The following is a 24,243-nucleotide window of genomic DNA, read 5'->3' as shown; positions in this document are numbered from 1 at the left end:
TATAAATGGGAAAATAATAAAATGTGTATGTATTTAATCCCAACATTTGGGAGGTCAAGGTAGGTGGATCATAGTGAGTTCAAGGCCAGTCTGAGGCTACATAGTAAATTCCAGGTCAGCCTAGGCTCTAGCAAGACCCTACCTCAAAAACTAACAACAACAACAACAACAAAATGATAAGATATGCTAAGTAGGTAATCCCACTTTAGAAATGTGCTATGGAATTAAGAAGACAGCAAATTTCCAAATACTGAAAAATCTGGAAGTACTAAATTTTTTGAACTTTCACTTGTACTTGTCATATATAAACTCAATTAGGCAAATTTTATTGTGTGGTGTACTTATTAATAGTCTTTGGCAAAATTGTGACAGTGCTTTAAAGTGCTTGAACACAATTCATTAATTAGGTAGAAAAATATTTTATTTTTAGCACTTTAATAAGGTGGTACACAAAAGAATACATGGAATATTAACTAAAGGTTACTAGCAGAACTTGCAATAAGGCAAAATTAGAGTAGAAACACATTTAAAAGCATATTCTGTTAAGCTTTATAAGAGTCATGAAACTTTTAGGGTATGATATTAAAACAATATCTTTTTTTTTAAATGCTGTATGTAAAGTCTTTTTTTTTTAATTTTTATTTATTTATTTGAGAGCGACAAACACAGAGAGAAAGACAGATAGAGGGAGAGAGAGAGAATGGGCGCGCCAGGGCTTCCAGTCTCTGCAAACGAACTCCAGATGCGTGCGCCCCCTTGTGCATCTGGCTAACGTGGGACCTGGGGAACCGAGCCTCGAACCGGGGTCCTTAGGCTTCACAGGCAAGCGCTTAACCGCTAAGCCATCTCTCCAGCCCTTAAAACAATATCTTATTTTAAAAAAATATTTCTTTTTTCTTCCTCACTGCAAAGAGCCATAAAAACCCAGTAAAATAGTGAAAAAACAAAATGCTTACAGGTTTGTATCGCAGTGCATCTCTATAGGACCCAAACAAAGCAGCCTGTGCCCTAAGAAAGGCCCTCGCCACTCCGTCACCGGTAGCTGTAGACTGCTTCTTCAGTTTGTTTTTCAAGGCCGAGACCTGTATGACAGAGAAGAACAGTTAAATTAACACCTCAGAAATTGGTACAGCGAGGCATGAACCCAATCAGCAAGCAAAGCACAGTGTCTGCAGGTCAGCCAAAAATCCATCCTCCTCCTGATAGCTTATCTTTTTTAACTGCACAGAGCACCTGCTGGTCTGTTAATTGAAACGAAAGCAGGAGAGGATAGTAATGTGCTAATGCAAATTGGTTTATGCTCTCTTTTTTCCCAAGGCCTCTTGACATAAATAAGCTTTAATTATTTTACAGTAAACTGCTTGTGAGCCACTTTTCTGCAGGTTTTTGGCAATTACATGTCTCTACTTGTACTGAGATGAAGATGACTATGTACAGTTAATCTCTGCTATAAGGTCATTTACTATGGATCCTTAAAGATCATTTATGATTTTATTTCACTTTTGGAAGCCTCATTTTCATAAGCAATTTTCCCTTTGTTGAACAGTTTATGTCATTATCAGGAAAAACAAAAAAAGACTAGCTAAAGATACAGAGACCATACCCTAACAGAGAATAATGTTATGCAAATGTTATACATTGTATCATTTAAACTTTCACAACAGTCTTGTAATAAAAACACTTATCTTCCTATTTATGAAAAGAAGGACCCAGTGTGATGAATTAATTTTCTGTTCCTATGTAGCTTGTAAGAGGTAAAGCTGTGCTAGAAATCCAATGTGTCCAGTATTTTTCACCACATACTGGGTATGAGTTCCATTTATTTGCCTCATAAACCACTATGTTTTAAATCAAGAAAAGTTTACTTGGAAATCTACAAATTTTGCAAAGGTAGTTGATGTAGTTACATTTTATACATGTTCTACTTTATATTTCAAGTGTAATGGTATTTTACATAACTTATATGGTTTATGAATAGCTTTACTTAGACTGATCACATTCAAGCTGTAAATGCTTTACTTTGAATGAGAAGGGAGATACATGCATTTGCTTCATTTCATCAACTCTTCATAAAATAATAGTCTATTCACTCAGCAATATTGATTTTCATATAGCATTTCTCATCAATGTTTAAAATACAAACCTAAGTTTTGTCACAAGTCTTTTTTCTTAAGAGAAAGTTAACAAATGAGACCAACTAATTGCATTGCTCCCTCAAGAGAATATGCTTACTTGTATAAAGCTATTGGCTACTAAAATAATGTCATTTATTCTTTACACACACACACTTCATACACACACACACACTGGCAAAAGGGAGTATTTTTATTTATTATGCAAGCTGTCCCAATTTCTCTTGTAGATGATGATTATAATTGAAGTGTCAACCTAATTAAACAACTAAACTTTGAATAATGCTAATGAGAAATGAACACAGCATCAGAGAAAGACCAGCTCTACAGGTGATAAACCTTCACAGTAGTGACATTTTCCAGTGTAAAGTCACAGTTACTGTGATCTGATCAAAGAAACAGACCCCCATTGGGTCCAATTATAACTATAATTTATTGAAAAAAATTATTGAGTAATGATGTTCATAATCTATTCAGAAAGGCCTTTACAGTATAGGTTTCCCCCCATGGCTATGATCTTTTCAATTTATATCCAAGTTCTATAGATTTCAGTAAAAGTTTAGAGACTAATTCATTTAGTCCACAAAGTGCATAAGCTAGGATTCATTTCAGGGAGTTTTTAATTATTAAAATATAACTTCAAAAATTGTGGATTTTTGTTAACCCACATATCAAACAATAATACAGTTGAAAGATTCAACAATAAAAATTCAGATTTAAAGCCATTTATTCTGCTTTGAAATGATTATTTTCTAAGTTTCAAATACCTTTGTAGAAAAAGCAATGAGAATAATAAATCCAATTTATTATTGCCTTTCTGACAAATACTGACTCAAAGAATATGGTTGCATTTTTAAAAACATTATAAAAAGTATTTTCAGATTTTGTTTTAGAAAATAAAATATACAACTTTAAAAAGCCATGCTTTATATCTTTGCAAAAGAAAATTCCTACAATTGTACTTCTTAGTAAAACATGAAATTGACATTTTAGTTTTCCATAAGTCGAGGGACAAAGAATTCTTTGGACAATCCTAGTCATGTTCACATACAGGAGACAGTGAAAAGACTCCTCAACTTTTACCACAGCAAGAGATCTACTGCACAAGTGCTACCTGAGCATTAGTCAGTGCCTCTTGTTCTTGACCACATGATGCTCAGCCATCACTTCAAAAATTAGCCATCCTGTGAGTGTTTCTGATGTCTCTGTTGTTATTTACATGTAGGAAAGAAAAAGAAACTATTCTAAAACTATGCTGCCCAAAATATTAGCCATTATCTCCATGAGAAATTATATGATTATTCCAAATTCTGATTTGCACTGAGTATAAAACAGACATCATACTTAGAAGATCAGTACACAAAATACTAACAATCTTATATTGAATACATCTTGAAACAGCATTGGTATAGTTTTAAATAAATTATATCATTAAAATTAGCCTCAACCTATTTCTTTTAACTTATGAAAGACATTATTGTATCACTTGAAATTGTATACTTGGTTCTTACTGTACTTCTACTAGACAGTGCTGTTCGGTTCAGTTTATATAAACATAGGAGACTTAATTTCCTAGCAAGAAATCTGTTGATTTTTTTCTTTGCCAATTTCTACATTACATCAATTATATCAAGAAGATTTTTCCTTGGCTTGTACTAGATTCTTTCAGTGGTCAATAGACCTGAGGTTGTTTCTGATGTCCACACACCATGTGAAAATACATGCTCAATAACAGATAATAAAAATAAAATTATTTTTAAAATCCATTTTAGAAATAACATTAAAGTGGTTGTGTCAAACCCTGCTATTTGACTGGCCTTTAGATTGCTACAGTAAATTATCACCGGTTACCACTGACCTTTGCAGTGCTAATTAACTTTTAGCAGTTTTTATCTATAAAATGATGGTGTCTGTTCCATAATTTTTTCAATACCTGGTCTGGGAAATACCATTTTCTACCTTAGCTGCCAACTTCTATATTTAGGTTTGAAATAAATGTGTGATTTTCCTTGAATGTCTGTAGTTATACTCACATATCTCTCTGAGTTCATTAAAAACAATTAGAACATTAATCATAAGACTATTATCACAAATCTCATTATATGGACAAAATCTTCAGTTGGTTTATTAGGTAAATATGTTAGCATTGATTTCCAAGAGGTACACATTACTTCAGAATTCACATTACAGTTTATTCCTTTTTTATAGTTTTCTGTCTCTAAGTATTTTAGTCTAGTTAGATACTGCACTAGACAAAAAATAAAACTTTCAGTGAAAAGAAACTTCAGAAATAAACATCATTTTACTGATTTTGTCAAATGTTTAAATTTTACTCATATAAACATATTTGTTTTTAATTTTTTTGTTTATTTTTATTTATTTATTTGAGAGTGAGAGACAGAGAGAAAGAATCAGAGAAAGAGAGAGAATGGCTGCGCCAGGGCCTCCAGCCACTGCAAACGAACTCCAGACGCATGCACCCCCTTATGCATCTGGCTAACATGGGTCCTGGGGAATTGAGCCTCAAACCGGGGTCCTTAGACTTCACAGGCAAGCACTTAACCGCAAAGCCATCTCTGTAGCCCAACATGTCTTTTTTATAAATAGCCCTTCACAGAAGAAATTATAAGCAGGACTTTAACAGAGGGAGAGTTCACTGAAGTATCAATACCACCACCAATCCTCCACCCTCACCTGCTCAGCACATAGTTGACATGAGCAAAGAGAGGAAACAGAACAACCATGTATAAATGAAGTAGGAGTGCAAACTGAGTGCATACTGTAATTATGTCTTAGAATCACTAATGAAGGAAGTGTATATCAGCAGGCTGTTACCAGAGATGCTACAGATTTTCCTCTTTCTTAACTCTTGAGAAACATTCTGTCCTCATCAGGGACCCAGCTGAAACCACAGAGTAATTAGGAAAATGACCAAGAGGAGTGCTTTCTTGATTAAACCTGTTATCAGCACAAGGGTGAAGGAGATAGACACAGAGAATACTCAACTCCTACCAAACCAGATATCCAGAGTCACAGACGTTTCCAAGAACTCATCAATGAAATAGTCCTAAAATGAACCCTACTTATCTCAGGGAAATTCATGGAAGAGGGGCCAGAAAGATTGTTAGAGCCACAAGCTGGGACACTATGCATAGAGCCATTGCCTCTTCCCCATAACTGATGGCTATCCCCACAATGTATGACCCACAATCTTCAAGAAGGAGGGTTTCTTTGGAATGGGAGGACAGGGAGGAGGCTAATGATGGTACCAACATGGCTGTTTACACTGAGTATCTATATAACTAATAAAGAAAAAAATGAATAAAAGGCTAAAGAATTAAAAAAATCAGTAAGATTGAGAATTCTCCACATAGACTAACAGTGAAAACAAAATGAACACACATTGCACATATCAGAAATGAATGATTTACCATCACTAAAGATTATAATAATCACTAAAGGTTATAATTGGTAACTATTTGCCCATAAATTTGACAGCCAAGTTTAAGTAGGCCAATTATTTGAAGGGAACCATCAAAATTTACAAAAGAAACATAAACTGTATAGTTATATCATCTATTGACTTATTAAATAAATTTAATATACAATTAATAACCTTCCAAAACAAACATTAGGTCCAAATGAGTTCAGAAGTGCACTCTATAAATTCATGCTAAAAGATATTCTATGTCTTTACAATCTCTTCCAGAAGATAAAAGTAATGATATTATTTAACACATTCTATAAAGTTAGCATAATATAATATTTTTACAAACACTAATATTTCATAAGAACTGGTATCTATATCTTTTTTTTTTTTTTTTTTTTTTTTGAGGTAGGGTCTCACTCTAGCCCAGGCTGACCTGGAATTCACTATGGAGTCTCAGGGTGGCCTCGAACTCATGGCAATCCTCCTACCACTGCCTCCCAAGTGCTGGGATTAAAGGCGTGTGCCACCATGCCCGGCTGGTATCTATATCTTATAACTCTCCTAAACACAGATGCAAAAATCCTCAATATCATTGTCAAGTGGGATTTATGTATATAAAGAATCATATACTCAGTAAAATTTTCAGTCCCATATTTTTAAGACGTGTTCAACATTTATTTTAAAAAATCAATTAATATAATGTCAACAAATAAAATAAATAGAAAATTATCTTATCCATATATACAAAGATTCCATTTGTAATTTTAAAAACTTTAAAAATTAGGAAGATACTGGTTTTTCCTTACCTTGAATGACTTTAAACCACCTACAAATAACATCCCAATTAGTAGAAACAAACTATATGATCAAGAACAAGGAAATGATTCACTTTCTCTGTACTATGCTACTATTCAGGAAGTCTAAGTTAGGAAATGACAGGAAAATGATAATATGGCATGCATTTTGAGAAGAAGGACATAGAAATATCTTTGATGACATGATGATGATAAATGTAGAAACCAGAATCAATAAAAAATCCTGGACTAATAAAAAAAAAAACAAGTCTCTAAGGATTAAAATAGTAAACTTTAGTAGGCATTAATAAAAGCATATTATAGTCTTCTACAGAGGATATTATTACAGTATTTCTTTGTATGATGAAATTATCTATCAATCCCACTTAATATGGTATCAATTTATTTTCCTCTCAGAGGCATCCCAAAATTTATGACAACCAAAGTGCTCTTGTCCCTATCTCCTTACAGGCTGGATTGATATGAATGTCACCTTAAAAGCCCATATGTTATAAGGCTTGACACTCAGCCCATGGTGATACGGGGAAGTGGTAGAATTTTTTTGTTTGTGTTTGGTTTTGCTTTGAGGCAGGGTCTCACTGTAGCCCAAGCTGGCTTCAAACTCATTTTAATCCTTCCACCTCAGTTGGTTGGGTGCTAGTATTAAAGGCCTGATCTACTGCACCTGACTACGGTAGAATTCCTAAGAGATGAAGCCTAATTGTATGAAGTTAGGTAAATGGGGCATGCCCTTGTAAGAGACGGGAACCCTAGTGCCCCTTCTCATTTCTTTCTTTGCTCTCTAGCTACCATGAGGTGAAGAGTTCTCTCTATCGCTTGTTTCCACCTTGCTTCAAGCCCCAAAGCAATACAGCCCACCAATCATGAGCCAGAATAAGCTTTCCTTCTTTTAAATTATAACAGGTATCACAGTAACAGAAAACTAACAGGCCACCTCAAATTCAATAGTATCACTACCATTCTCCAATTGTTCTAAAAGCAACATTACAGTACCTCCTCAACACTTTGCCCTGTCTCTTCCTCAAAATATCTCTTCCTCAAAATGTCTATCCATCCTAAAGGCTTGTCAGTTCTACCTCTGAGGCACATTTCAAATGTACACAAACATTTATTGTCTCATTGGTAATGAAAGTCCTAACGTTTTTTGCTTCTATTTTTAATTAATTATTTTTGTACTCAGTGAATACAGTCAAGTTGGTACCATTATTAGCCTTCTCCCTGTTCTCCCCCTACCCCTGATCACTTCTTATTGAGGTATATGGGTCATGCATTGTGGGGTTAGCCCTCAGTTACGGGTAGGAGGGAATGTCTCTGTGTATCATGACCCAATGTGTGGCTATGACATTCTTTCCAAAGTCCTAACTTCTGACTGGTGTATGGCTAACTTAGCTATTTCTCAACATCCCTCATGATGGTATGGCCAAATTTTGTTACCAGACAAATGGAATGTGATATAGCATTTGAACCCAAGAAGGCATATGAGTACCTTCCCTAAATTCCTCCTTTCTTTGGAGGCAAATTAAACAAAGAGCAGTAGTGGTTTTATCAGACTATAAGAGGAAATAAACATATTATGGAACTATAAAAGCTATGAATGTAGCATAAGGTAGCTCCTTGGAGAGCTATAGAGATAAATATTTTACTTATCTTCCCTGCATCTCAGACTACAGTGGGCCTAGTCTACCTGTCTCATCAGCAACCTAAAATAGAATTATTATCCTACTATTCTCTTTAATAGCACCTTATCCTTTTAAAAAAATCTTTAGTCTACAGCTTTTCTTAATATAATAGATGAGTATTTAATATAATGTAAATGCCAAATAATTGTGGCATATATTTTCATATATGCCATATATTCCCAGCACTTGCATAATACAGGCACACAATAGGTTCCTGATAAACACTTGCTGAGCCCATGAATGGTGCAAGATTCCAGGCAGGATTTCATATTTAATTCAGTTTCCTCAAGAAGAATGTCTGTGATAGAGAAGGTAAAAACACTGAAAAGTTCACTATGCTATTGTGACTCACCAAAGTCTGGGAAAAATCTCCAGTGTCAGTGTCCTTAATACTACTCAGCAAACTCTACTGAAAGTGTTCTCAATATTACTCATCAAACATTTCTCTTGAACATGAAAAATTCAAACTTTTAAACAACCATAGTAAATTAGAAGTAATTTTAAAGCAAAAAAATCAAAGCTTGGCTTTCTTTTAAATTATCAATTTAAAATTTAAGAAAAGGGAAAACCCTGCTGTTAAGATAATACAGGGTGGAGAGAAAGAGTAGGAAAAGACTATGTAATTTAGTTAGAAATGAAAATCCCTGTGGAATTCATGAGCACTTACAATCACTAAAAATAGCAAATTAAATCATCTTTATAAATGCAAAATACAGACACTAAGAGCAGAATTTCTAAAGCCTGGGCCACAGTGGTAAAGGTTCAGATTCTTTTCTACAGTTGAGATAAAATAACAATCCTTGGAATGTTTGCAAGCACATTTAAAGTTTGAGGGCCTGGCCCTCAAACTTCATATATATGTGTGTATTAAAGCCCTATATTTTTCAAAATATATAACCAGAATACAGAAGGAAGATAGTAAAGTTCTTAATAGTTTACCTATAAGCAAACAAAAACCATTTTACAAATAATCACATCTCTGAAAACAATCATTTATAAGAATGTTGAAATTCAAATGGGAAAGTGTGGGAGTGGGGAGGGAGGGAATGATATATTTTATAATCATGGAAAATGATGTTAATAAAAATTTTAAAAAAAATGTTGAAATTCCACAGTGTGTTCCTTCACAGTGTAGCTGTGATTTCTAGATAAGAAAAAAATAAAAGTTTGTACTTATAGTTTTAAAAACATGTTTTCAAATTTGCTTCAAGGTTTGGTTTCTTTATGGAAGTCAAATGGAAATATTCCTTAAAAGTATTCTGAATTCTGAGCTGGGAGTGGTGGCCCCTTAATCCCAACATGCAAGAGGCAGAGGTAGGAGGATCACTGTAAGTTCAAGACCAACCTGAGACTACATAGTAAATTCCAGATCAGCCTGGACTAGAGCGAGACTCTACATCAAGAAAAAGAATATTCTGGGGCTGGAGAGATGGCTTAGCGGTTAAACGCTTGCCTGTGAAGCCTAAGGACCCCGGTTCGAGGCTCAGTTCCCCAGATCCCACGTTAGCCAGATGCACAAGGGGGCGCACGCGTCTGGAGTTCGTTTGCAGAGGCTGGAAGCCCTGGCGCGCCCATTCTCTCTCTCTCTCCATCTGTCCTTCTCTCTGTGTCTGTCACTCTCAAATAAATAAATAAATAAAAATTTAAAAAAATATTAAAAAAAAAGAAAAAGAATATTCTGGATTCTTGGTGACAGCTACACAAACATTTTAAAATCTACCTATTCCAGGAGATTTAAAGCAGTATTATTGCATTTCTTCTTAGCATTTATTCCTCTCTTCATTTATTGAAGGTTTACTATTTACAAAGTTATGTGTCAAGGTTGCATGGCAGCAGCATACCACAACCAGAGACTGAATCTAGCAGCTAAAGACAGCAAGCAAATGCACATGACTAACCCTCTCCAGGAAAATCTGAAAGCCACATTTGTTCCCTGTGAACTACCATATGCATTAAATGAAATTTTATCCAAATTATTATATAAGCTATATAGTGTGGGCCATTGTAGGCATTTGTAAGAGGATTCTGTTACCATTAAATTTGATAAGGTATGGTAGAGAGGCGGCCAACCTGGAATATATATGTAATATATAACATATACCTAATATTCTCAGAAGCCATTAGTTTATAACATGTGTTATGGCAGTAAACAAGTTAAGTGTTCATGTGAAATCAGGGGGAAATCTTAGTGAATTAAACATATTTATTGATCACTTGAGGGACCATACATATTTATATACTCTATTACATTTGAAAGGCTAATTAAAAATTTCTCTAAAATAGCTAATTATTTTCCAAACTTACTTCTAAGTAAGTAAACTCACTTGAATGTATCATTAATTCAAAAAAACTAATTTTAAGTCAACATTTAAGGGGTTTATTTGAGTTCTGCAGGTTCTTCATACTTTTTGGGGATTCATAGTAATATGTGGTTCTTTCTTTTCATATCAGATTAAAATCAGTAACACAGGCTGTCAAATAAGATTTGAAAGCTTCACTGAATGCAAATGTAGGAGTTTATATAAGACCATTCTATAAGGTCTTCCTAATGTTTAGTAAATAAAACAGCTTTATACCAAACACAGTATAGCCACATAGTGGTGCTTCATAATGTGGTTTTCATGATATTGATATTACCAAGAGTAACTTTTATGAAGGAGATGCATTAAAATAGGTTATACTTTCTACATGTCCTCATTATAGAAAATAGTGAATTATTTTCCAATAATACTATATACAAAATGAAAATATCAATTACAAACCATGCTAACAAATGCAAAAGCAAGGCGTTGCTACTTCTTTGATTAGACAAGAATAGCAAATATGTTTATATATTAAATTGTGAGTTATTCATTTCACAGTATATAACATTTATATATATAGTCTAGTGTTTGGGTCATGATAATGAGGATCAACTTATATCAATTAAAGCTTTAGACATACCATTAACAGTATACTTTTGTACTCTGCTTTTCTAACCAAAACTAGAGATAAGCATTTGGACTAACTGTATTGTATACTATTTTTTACAATTTTCTTTTCTTTTTTCTTTTTTTTTTTTATTTGAGGTAGAGTCTCACCCTAGCTCAGGCTGATCTGGAATGCACTACGGAGTCTCAGGGTGGATTCAAACTCATGGTGATCCTCCTACCTCTGCCTCTCGAGTGCTGGGATTAAAGGCACGCCACCATGCCCGGCTATTTTTTACAATTTTAATGACATAAGATTATTTAAAACTAGCAAATCATTTCATTTTAGTAATGAATATTCTAATGCATGTAGCATTTCCAGCTTCTATCTACCTAGGACTCAGTTTATAACTTGTTACCTTACTATAATTATTAGTCTAATTTTCTAACACATGAATTACCTATTATTTAATAAATATGACACTTCTCAAATTACTAACATATTAATGATCATAAAAATTAAATTAGCAATATAAACCTAAACAAGTGGGCTGGAGAGATGGCTCAGCAGTTAAGGTGTTTGCCTACAAAGATTAAAGACCCAGGTCCAATACCCCAATACCCACATAAAGCCAGGTGCATAGGGAGGAATATCTAAAGTTCATTTGGGTGGATGGAGGCCCTAGCATGCTCATTCTCTCTGTCTCTCTTCTGTCTTTGATTGCAAATAAATAAATAGCAATACTTAAAAATTAAAACTTCAAACAAACTCAGAAAATTAATGTTTTAAATCATAATATAACTAGAACTAAATTTATGTACATATATTTGGAATGGGAGGTTTTATTTTTCCTTTTATTGGATTAGGAGTTTTTAAAAGTTCATTTTTTTGAAATTAAAATGAATGCATTTGAGAGTTTAAATATTACATATAGTTCAACTGGTTCTTTTTCCCACTCTCATAAACACACACTAACCTAACACTAACTTAGACTTAGTTACTTAGACCTGGTTACTTAGATCTAGAGTTTGCATATTTTTATTTCAAAACAAACTACTTATGCTTGTTTATGAAAATATGTGGCATGAGTACTCACAGTTTGTTCATATACAAAAAGTTAGAAAGTAAACTTCATTGAGTCTACTGCCTTTAAAAGTTTTTCTAGGTAATAATGTAATTAAAACCACTCCAATAAAATATTAAGGATTTTGTTTTATTGATGCAAATGTATAGTGAAATGATGAAATCAAAAATCAAGTGATCTTGTCAGAGGACAGGAAAAGAGATTTTTCCTTTCCTTAAGTAAAACAAAGGATTCCTGAAAGCACTACCCTGATTTATTTTTCCAATTTCAAATACCTTAAGAGTAGCGGAACTGCTACTGGCATGGTAGTATTTCTAACAGTCAATAAATCTAAAATATTATGTGTGAATATTGGAATGAAGCCATTAAGAAGATTACAGCATGCAACGCAGCAGAGGGTCCACAGGAAAAAAAGAAGTAGTAATTCAGGACAACTGTGACCACTGACCTTTGAACAGCCTTGACCACTGGTCAGTCTGACACAGTAATAGAGTGCACATGCACAGAAGTCACCTAGCCTGGACACTTAATTTAAACACTTTGGTGGATGATTTTAAAAGGCACTCTATTGAAACATCAGCTAAATTGTTAAACAATTCAAATAATAATACTTTTCAGGCTTCAAGTGTTGCAAATCACGTGGAGATATTCAATATCATGCATGATTTTATCCCATCTTACTGGAAAGATTTGCCATTTCAAAAATATGATGTGATATTTCATCATATTCCCTCCAGAATTATAAGACACTGCTTCAAAAATGATGAAAACTATCAATTTATAATAAGAAAATGTTTCTAAAATATTCTTTAGAAAAAAAATCACTGTAAGTTTAGAATACTTATTTTCAAAAAATAGACCTAACTCTATCTGAGAGCTACTTTTAATTTTGTAATCTTCAAATCTGTGGATTAATCTGTGGATTTCAATTAAAAGCCTTTATATAACGTACACCTAAACATCTATATAAAATACAGCATCTTGCAGTACTCATTTTTACTTGTACTGTTAAAAAATTTCAGTTCTGTATGACATAAATGTTTTTAAGAATAAATTACATGACAGTCTCAACTGTGATGCTATGTATTTAAATAAGTACATTTTTAATACGGCCTTGCTACCCCAAAAATATCCTATCAGACTAGTTCTACAAAGGAAGAAGTACTTCTCAATTTAAAAAAAAAAAATCACCCATAAAAACACAATGGCAAAGGTTCTTTTCAAGGAGTCAGTCTGTGGTAAAGATTTTAAGATTACATCAAATATAAAAACGCTGTATGCTTTTTTCTTTCTTTTCTTAATAGATGAGCATTTTTTTCCTTAAAACATTAGAAAATGCTTGCACAAAGGCAAATATTTTCAAAAGTTGGAATTCTATTTTCAAAAGTATTACTTCAGTGAAAACTACTTACATTTCCACATGAATAACATCTCTAACAGACTCAGTAAACCTTCAGAATGAGGTAATCCAGTTATAATAAGCTAAAAAGGTAACAACAATTATTGTTCATTGGACTCAGTTTGTATTTGTTCACACAGCAAATTGTACTACAGTTAAATTTACTGTGCTGAAAGCAGTTAAGCATTTTTGGTTACTGTTGAATGTAAGTAATCTGGTTTTGATTTTTAAATCAGTTTTTCCTATCAATAGCTATATAAACAATCCAGGCTATTATTGCTGTGTATTTTTAATTTGGGGTTTTTAATCCATCTTTTTCAAACTCCCCAAAACGATTTTCAAAGTACTTGTAATTTGTGGAATAAAATATATTGTAGAGGTTTTCTTTTAAATTCTCAAATTTTAATATCCTTCAAAAGAATGGATGTTTTGGTTGATTTTTAAAGGGAGTTATTTTAAATTTAGAACTTTGCTATAAAGTATTAAATAGCCAATAAACAAAATACATAGAGAAATATAACTAGTTGGCATTTTGCCCCATATTAAGATATACAAAAGGCAAAATAATGTGGAGATTATTTAACATAAAATATATATGTTCCATTATAAACTGCACATGCATGTGCATGCATGTGAGCAAGTACACACACACACACACACATACACACACACACACATGCACGCGCGTGAACACGCACACACTGCAAGATCAAAGACCAGAAGAGAGCTGGCACTTAATTTATCAGCCTTTACAGACAAAAGACAGTTTTCGTCATTTCAAAAGGATCAGATGTCTTTTATGACAAACTGGGTTTGCAGTTTAATTTACAAATAGAATTCTAAGTAAGCAGTCTTTACACTGCCAAAGTAAATGACAAACAGTGTAGGTTTTCATTCTCCTAGCCCTCAGCAGGATAAGAAAGATTAAAATAAAACTGAAATAATTTAGAGAAAACAAATAAATGTTTCAGAAAGTTGAGGGAGATCAAAGCCAGAATTTCCTGACCCCGACTGTAGAAGCATTTCTGATTATATTGACCAGTGCCATCAGATCATTAATTAAAAGGAAAAGCGCTGGCAGGTGGCAGGGAAGCAGAAGCCGATAATTGGCCCCCTTCTTCTTCTTGCCTTCAAAAACTCTCTCATTCTTTTGCAAGACATGCCACTAGGCAGACAGAAATGCCTACTTTGTAATATAATGATTAAGATGAGATGAAGAGACTTACGTTTAAAGAAATTCAGCCTAATGAATGCATCTAGCTTTTTAATTATGGACCTACTTTTACAATAAAGAATATGATATTCTATTCAGTATCTCTTCAACAGGGAAAGGCAAAAATATTAAAAATATACTCTGCATTGATTCCTGTCATAACCTTTGTACGCACCGACTATTTAGTTTTAGATAAAAGTGGAAAAATAATTCTTAGTAACTCAAGGATCCAGTAGAAAACATTTATATTCACCACAAATATCCTTCAGACTTACCACATCACTGGGTAGACTGCCCAAGTCATTAAATGGTGATTCTAAAGTGTTTGTGTCAACATTTAACATAACCACATCTTCCAGTGATTTATTTTTCACTCTCTGTTTCAAAAACACAATTACAAAAAAGTTATTATGTTTATCTTACAAAACCATGATGTTCTTGGAAACACACAAAAATTATCTTAATATATTAATCTTGGAAAAAGAAAACATATGACTAAAGTATATTAAAACTTTCAATTTCAAAGAAATCTGACTATACCCCATTCGAAAATATTTTGTGAAAATGCATAAAATACATTTGCTCATCTATTAACTATCAAACAGATAACATAATGAAAAAGTATTGTAAAATAGGCAGGTGGACATTAAACTATAAGAAAAGCTTGTAATCTTTAAATTGTATCCATTAACTGTCAATCCCATGACACAGAAAATTGCTCACCTATTTTCTTCATAAACATATTGCAGAGCTAGCATAAGCCAATAACTATAACTACACTGCTAGTCTATATTTTAAATTAATAAGTATGCTTTTGTATTTCTTTACCAATGTGTAGACATTAATGATGACTGAACATGAAACATGAAAACAACAGAGGATATGAATATGTGTAGTTAAAATTTTGAATAATATTCTTCAGTAATATTCTTCTCAGGTGTTTCAATATAAAGAACACATTAATAGCTTATCAGATGAATTATCTTTCTTAGTTACTGGATAATTTAGTCAAAAGTGTCAGAATATGTCTATAATTAATAGCTAATTAGAAATTTATCAGCTTTCATGATTTGAAAAGGAAATATTTGAGGATTTTTCTTATTTAAATTAACAACTGATTAAATTACTGAGTTCTATCTCTTCATTTAAATTATTACAAGTAGTATTACTTCTCAGCTGTAAATGATATACTCATTGATGAAATATAACCACAAATCCAGAACTCCATATTTACATAGGATAACTAGTAAACAGTAAATAAGTCATATAACTTTAATATTTTTAAGTGTCATTCTAAAGTGATAGTAAATTTGGGATCAATATTTAGGTGCTTTACATTTTAAATTGGTTTATCCAATTATTTTTTATAAGGAGATTGTTTTCTAACTGATTTAGAATTTCAAATCCTTGAGTATTCTGTAGAATGTTAAATTATCCACAGAAATGAAACTTTAGTTCAGAGATCCATAATATCCCTGAAAAATGTAGATTTACAAGGGATTTCCTAGCTCTAAAAAGACATAACAAAAACTCAGAATAAAATCTATCTAAATTATTAGCAAAGCATCATTTCTAGTAGTACTATTGAAATATTAAAAAACATTTATAAACACTTATTTCCTTTTCTTTCTATTCATTCATATGTAAAATGTAAAAAACATTTAGCTGCATAAATATATGATTAGCTATATATTAACAATAATATAAAAACTTTAGAAGCTAAATATATTATGCTTGGTATGGGGAAATGGATGCCATAACTTTTATATAGATCTTCATTTTTTTAAATTGTCTTTATGCCATAGGTACTGTAAAAAATAATCTAGAAGGCTGGCTGTGTATTATTTTTAAGACATGAAACAAATTTGTATAATGCCTAGAATAATGACTATGTGCCACCATAATGTTTTGTGATGACACTAATACAAAAGTCTAAGTAAACTGATATTAACATTAAATGTCACTTTTTTCAGTTGCTTTTAATTAAAAAAATATATAAGCTGAATATTAAATTTTGTTTAAGAGGCTATTCAGGAAGGGGAACAAAAATTCTATTCAATGCTAATCAATAAAGTGAGAACCTCTAACATAAGAACAAACCCACACAAGGGAAAAACAGACAAAATGTAAACATCTTATGCAACAATTCTGATTTTTATCAGCATCCTATCATTCCTCTCCAGTCTAATCACTGCTACTTTTTCTCAAAATAGTTATGGCAAGCCATAAACAGCACTTTTATACTGTCTCATTTTTATATCTTATATATTTGTGATGTGAAATTTTATTTAAAAATATGAAAAAGATAATTTGCCTTTCTCTTCAAAAACAGAAAATAATATTAATCATAGACTGAACAATTTATTAAGAAAAATAGTAAGGTGTTAAAAGTGGTAAATTTTTGCATGCTCAGTACATTTTACCATTCTAAAATGTGCCTATTCATGTACAGTGTGAACATTAACACAGCATAGTGAAGCAATTACATGACATAAATTAGGCTAACATTTCATTTAGAGATCTTTGTGAATTAAAACAATACAACAGCCCTCATATTTGTGGTTTCTACCAATTTATTCATAGTCAAGTATTGAATTCATCACTGAAGTCTAGTTCTCAAGAGGAACAAAATGTCTATTTACTTTAAAAGAAATTTATATTTTTCACCATTTTTATTTATTGTACTTATAAATACACTGTATTGTATTTTCCAAAGATATTTTTCATCCTTGCTTATTCAAAACTACATAACAATAAATGAGTTTTCAAATAACATTAATTTCAAGTTTTAGAAGTGGGTATGGTGGGATATTTTATGACATAAGAATACATGCTGAAACCATCTTGACAAAACAGAATATACTGATTTTTCCATTGAAAAATTGTTGTAATTGTCAAAGACAAACGTTTACTTGACTTAGTCTCACATATTCACTACATAAGCAACTATATATGTTAGGGTAGAAGTTTTAGTTGAAAATCAATTAAGTGACAGAATTAAGAATGGAACATATCATCTTCAGTAGTTCAAGAAAGCTATGAAGCAACACCAGCTTGTTCAAAGATATTCTAGAACGTTTTAAAGCAATATCCAGCTTGTTTAAAGGCATTCTACAAGCTCAAGCATATCTTTCCTTTCATTATTAGGTCAGATAAAGCAAATAAATCATCAAGAAACTTAGATAATCATAGCATATAAAGAATGTAGACATTTCATAACACTCAATATTCCAGATTACTAACAGAGACACGTTAAAGTTACACTGATATATTTTTTCAAGAAAATATTTTCCAAAATTTAATAGTTCTTAAATTTGCTCTTTAGAAAAAAACTGAATTTCATTAAAAGTGGCCAATAAATACATGATAAATTTAACTGGATACTGAAAACCTGTTTTGTTTTCTATTCTAGTTTGTAAGAGCCAAAGAATTTGCTGCAGAATTATTCCACACAAAAGAACAAAACCAGGAACTATCAATTTTAAATATCTGATTTCTATAATTAGGTTATAAAACTTGTATATCCTATTATATATATATTAAATAAGAAAACATGATCATTAATATGAAAATTAAATTTGATGAAGATTAAGAAAAAAATAAACATAGTTATATTTACATGAAATTAAACTAGTGAAGTGTCAGCCATTTAGTCTATGATTTAACTACATATTACATAGACATGTTTATTCCTCATTTCAAATACTTTATTCTTTCACCATAAATACCTCAGCTTGTTCAAAAATTTCTTAAAATTAATAACATATAAGGAGTTATAAAGTTATTCTGCATTAATAATTTAATATTATTAAATATTAGAGTATTATTAATATTATTCAGTATTAAAAGTAAATTAAAACTACTAAAAGTGTTATTAAATAAAATATAAATATAAAATTATTAAAATAAATATTCATTAATGATGACACAAAAGGTTGATTTTTCAAAAAGATAAAACGTCTAAAACTCAGGAACTGGCAGAATTCTATAATCCAAGACTTCTTCAGGAACATGACTCTCTCACAATATGATCCCCAGTAGTTTTTGAAATAATTATTATATTTCATATATATATATATATATATATATATATATATCAGCTAGTAAAAAAGCAACAATAACTCATGAGCATGTTCATTATAAATTATTTTCAATTATTAATTTCATCCTATGCACAATCACAAAAAGAAAAATAATAAATCTATAAATAAAACAGAATTTATCCAAGATACAGGTGCCACTGTTATTTTAAATCTTTTGGTTCACTACACACTATTTATTTTACACTAATTTTGCAGAAAGGATTATCTGAAAAACATATAATACATAAAAAAAATAGTTTAAAGCTCAAGGAGTTTTATAATGGGGAAAATGTGATAAATATTATTTTGAAATTATTTGTTGACAACAAATTCACTAACTTTTTACATCCCATATCAGGGCTGAAATTAGAACTTATATGTAGTATTTTTTGCCGTGAGCTATCATCTTGATATGCAGTTCTAGAAGAACTTGAATTTCCTACGTAGCCCAGGCTTGCTTTGAACTTGTGAGAATCCTCCTGTCTCAGCCTCTTGAGTATTGGAATTACAGACACAAGCTATCAGGCTCAGCAAGAAGCTATATTAGTAATAAGAAGTTTATAACTCACATGCCAAATCCAGACTTTATAAAAGCATACTAATAAACTGGAAAATAATGAAATTTATAAAATCAAACTGTTAAACCTTCAAAATATAGTCCAGTATATGAGATACTGAAGATCTCTAGCTACAATATGGAAGTGCTTCATCCAGTATCAGTAATTTTACTATTTAAAATATAAAATGTACTATATATTCATGAGTTTCATACAATTAAAATGAAAATTTATTATACTACTTTAAGTGAAATTATTTCAATATTACCTTTCTGGAAATGACCATATAGGAGTAGTCTAAACTTGAATCTAGAACTATGCAGTATTATTCAATTGATGTTCTTTCAAATAAACTATTTAAATTTATTTTAATGGATTAGTTTTATAACTCTCTTATTGTGAAAGATACTTACCTCAATGAGGCTGGAGTGTATTCCAATCAAGTATGGCATTGGAGCACTAAATTAAAAATATATATAGGTATATAGTCATATAGTTCATTAAAACTGAAACAACATGAGTCACTAAAATGCTTAAAATTAGAACCAATAAATGTTCAGATCCAGCACAGATCATTATAGATATTAAAAATTATCCAATATATAAAAGTTAAATTTAATCTTGGAGGACATTAGTACATTTAAGATCAGATTATATAAAAATCATTAAATCATTTAGATGTAAATCAAGTTTTTGCTGAGAAAATATTTTTATTTGTGAAGATAAACAGAGATGTAACTTTTCTACATACCTATTACATATATATCATAAATAATTATTAAACATGTCTACATTCCTTTCATATATATTTTCTTGTTTAGTTCAATTCTTATTTCTATTGGTTCAAATGTATCATCATTGTTTCATTACTACTATGTTGAAAGCTGTTTATTTTGTCAGTCATTTAGTTATCAAATAGTTGTTGAGTCTTATTGTGTTCCAAACAATGCTCTTGAACTACAGATGTAAACATGAACAAGTTACTCCTATTTTGTTCTTTCATTTCATATAAATTATATTTAAATTTTATAAACACAAACTCACTCCACTTTCACCATTATTAATACAATAATTTAAAAAATTTGTTTATTTTTATTTATTTGAGAGCGACATAGAGCAAAAGAAGCAGATAGAGAGAGAAGGGGTGTGCCAGGACCTCCAGCCACTGCAAATGACTACAGATGCATGGCCCCCTTGTGCAGCTGGTTAACGTGGGTCCTGGGAAATTGAGCCTAGACTGGGGTCATTAGGCTTCCCAGGCAAGTGCTTAACCACTAAGCCATCTCTTCAGCCCCAAATATGATAATTTTAAAAGACTCAAGGTCTCACCAGATATGGTGGTTCATATCTTTGATCCCAGCACTTGGGAGGCAGGGCTAGGAGGATCGATGTAAATTTGAGACCACCCTGACACTACAGTTAATTCCAGGTCAGCCTGGGCTACAGCCAGAGCCAACCCCCCCCAAAAAAAAAAAACAAGAAAAGGGCTGGAGAGATGGCTTAAAGGTTAAGTGCTTGCCTGTGAGGACCCCAGTTGGAGGCTCGATTCCCCAGGACCAACTTTAGAAGGTGCACAAGGGGGTGCAATGCATCTGGAGTTCCTTTGCAGTGGCTGGAGGCCCTGGATGCCCATTCGCACTCGCTCACCTGCCCGCCCTCCCTCCCTCTCTCCCTCCCTTTCTCTCCATCTCTCTTTCTCTCTGCCTCTCTTTGTTGCTCTCAAATAAATAAAAATAAAGAAAAAAAATTTTTTTAATTACTCAAGTTAAAGAATGTCTTTGAATTAATCAATTCAGATAACGGCATTTGGTGCATACAGGTACTAGGTCCTGGAATATAAGCTTAAAACGTATGATAAATAATATAGATTGAATTTCTTTTCTCCAGGATCTTTTATTCAAGGAGAGAAGATAGATGGTAAATGATTTTAGTATTTAAATCTGAATTACAATTAGAACCATTGCTTAAGAAATACAAGATGAACACATTAAGCTTGAAATTGAATTGTTAAATTATCATTTAACATAAAGATATGAAAATGGAGAGATATCTTCAAAGATGATAAAACACATGACAAAATAATATAAATATAGCTATCTTTATAATTGAATTTATTAATGTAATTTTGTCTGCTAATATAAACAGATTATCCTGTTTCTCAAAGATTTATGTAATTGTTTTTTAAAACTTTATTCTATTTTATTTGTTTGAGAGAGAGAGAATGGGCACATCAGGGCCTTCCTTCAGCCACTGCAAATGAACTCCAGACACATGTGCTACCACCTTATGCATCTGGCTAACATGGGTCCTGGGGAGTCAAAGCTGGGTCCTTTGGCTTTTCAGGCAAGTGCCTTAACAACTAAGCCAATTCTCCAACCTAAAGATTTACATACATTTCTAAACATCCCTGTCCCTACTCAAATAAAGCTGTCCAAACTCCTTTGTTCACTCTGTTGCTGAGAACCAGTGATGGATAAAAGTAACAGCATGTTGACAGATCCAGAGATCTCAATGTGATCTTAAAAAGTTCTAAACTAATATATGGGTACCTAAACAGTAGTCTATACATTCACAATCTCAAAACAAATGCTAAAGTTCTTACTTTATTTCTCTTTAGCCTGTTAATTCTAATTCCTTACCCTATTACTGAATCAGAATACACTTTCCATTGTTTCTGCCATTTGTAGCTTCTTCCTTCCTATTCTGTTGTAATTTTTATGCAAGAAACCATCTGGAGTTGATCTGATACTCTACATGATTCACCTGACTATTTATAGCCTTTGATATCCTTAAGACCAAACATTATCTACCTCCAGAGTTCTCTATTTCTGCTGAAGTACAAGAAGGCCAATAAATTGCCTCACTTCTCTCCATGAATTGGGCTCTTTCTGGGAATCCACTGAAGATAAGAACTTAAATTGCTGTCCTGGTTTCCAAGGCTGACATTGGGCAACTGTCATAAAACAAGCTAAACAACACCTAGAATCTTCAATATGTGAATATCAAACATCAAGCAGTATAAACTTTTTAAAGTCACTATGAAAACATCCAGTTCTTCCAAGATGAGAATACCTTGCTAAGGTATCTTATCAAAACATACTTTAATAAAAGTGTTAATCCAAAATATTTAAGCCTCTTAATATGATAAATTATATCCTTTTTACAGATGTTGAAAAAATACTAGGCTACCAGGATTTTATAACCAAACTGTTAAATAATCTCACTAAATCCAGAAGAAAACACTGAGAGGTTTCTGGAAGTTATATACTCTTTGAGATGTAAAAAAAAAAAATATATATATATATACACACACACACACACACACACATATATATATATATAATTTAAACTGTATTTAAATTACAATAAAAAGTATATATACAGACTTTAATAAAAAAGTAATTCAAAGCTCTTTATGGGATCTCTGAGTATCTCTATGCATTTTTCTGTCATTAATCTGTAACAAAATACAAAATATACAGTTATTTGAACCAGAAACATTAAAGTATAGCACAGTATAAAATAATTATGATGATTTATAGAATATAATGCTATCAATCACATTAGTTGAATGTAGAATATATTGAAAAGGTGTTTTGTTTTCTTTTAGATAATATATGGTGTGTGTATGTATGTATGTATGTGTGTATATATATATATACATATATAAACATATTATATATATATATATATATATATATATTCTAATATAAGATAAGCAATAAAAGTAGTTTTGCAATCCTAGCTGAAAAGTCCTAATTTGACTCAGGTGTTACTAAAACAGGAAGATATCTGTGACAACATAGACATACAAAACTATCCTAGGTCCTGAATACATGAAGCTATTTTGTAAAGATAAAATTCACATTATAATAAAATTCCCTTGTAACTGTTTCTACTGTACAAGAAAAATCTTCATTTAAAATCATTTGTTCTGGATTTTCTTCACAAAATACCACTTATAACACAAATTATGACAGCAATCTGTTAGAGTAATCTGAAGAACATACTTTTCCAGGTCATTTTAAAATTATTGTTGTAGAAGCTAAATCTCATAGTTTGAAAAAACGAATTCAACCTATCAACTACATACAATGACTAAGCCATTCTCTGAGCAAGCATACTAGTTATACAGTCATGCTTGCTTCTATATACTAATGAACTCAGTTTGACAGTGCCTAACAATAGCATGGGCTTGCTATATTTAAGTATTGTTATTTAAGAAAAAGTTCAAGAGCTAAAGAGATGGGTCAGTTATTAAAGATGCTTGCAAAGCCCAATGGCATAGGTTTGATTCCCTATTACCCACATAAAGCCAGATGCACAAGTGATGCATGCTTCTGGAGTTCATTGACAGGAGGCCTCAGTGATCTCACTTACTCTCTCTCTCTCATTCTCTCTCTCTCTCTCTTCCTCCCTCTCTCTCTCTCTCTCTCTCTCTCTCTCTCTCTCTCTCTCACACACACACACACACACACACACACACACACACACACACACACACACAAACACACACACACTCTCTCTTTTTCTCTTTCTTTCAAGTAAATAACTTGAAAAAGAGCTATCCATAACTCGTCAAGGGTGATGTAAACTTCTTCCTAAGTGCTCCTATTCAAGGTTTCTTTGTATTCTGATCCCATAAGAATTGCAGTATTAACCTGTGCTCTGTTTGTGAATATGTAGGTATATAAGCCATGGGTATATATTTCTTCTATTGAATAAAAATATAGTGAAGAAACTTACTGCATTAAATATTTATGGCTTTTCAAGCACATGTTCACTAAATGGTCAATGAAAAATGAATGGATGAATGGATGGACAGATGAACAGACAGCCAGACAGATGAAGCAATAATGAGACAACAATAATAATAAGACTCTGTTAATGGATCAGGCTGTGATACTCATCCATGGTCACAAGATGGCATTATGGCTCTCAA

General features: G+C 32.0%; 1 protein-coding gene across 3 annotated transcripts in view; it reads right to left on the bottom strand.

Moving 5' to 3' along the window:
• Dennd1b (DENN domain containing 1B) overlaps positions 1-24,243 on the bottom strand; it is a 265,313-nt gene that overhangs the window by 80,346 nt on the left and 160,724 nt on the right. For all 3 annotated transcript variants that reach the window (XM_045141132.1, XM_045141130.1, XM_045141131.1), the window contains 3 exons: positions 19,715-19,760; positions 14,938-15,039; positions 957-1,082 (listed from right to left, as the gene is read on the bottom strand). In XM_045141132.1, coding sequence (XP_044997067.1) covers positions 957-1,082; positions 14,938-15,039; positions 19,715-19,760 — 274 coding nt within the window. The remainder of the gene's footprint in view (positions 1-956; positions 1,083-14,937; positions 15,040-19,714; positions 19,761-24,243) is intronic.

The sequence above is a fragment of the Jaculus jaculus genome, chromosome 1, assembly GCF_020740685.1.
Source record: "Jaculus jaculus isolate mJacJac1 chromosome 1, mJacJac1.mat.Y.cur, whole genome shotgun sequence".
Lineage (NCBI taxonomy): Eukaryota > Metazoa > Chordata > Mammalia > Rodentia > Dipodidae > Jaculus > Jaculus jaculus.
Note: the sequence above shows the minus strand (reverse complement) of the source record. Positions and strands in the feature narration are given on the sequence as shown.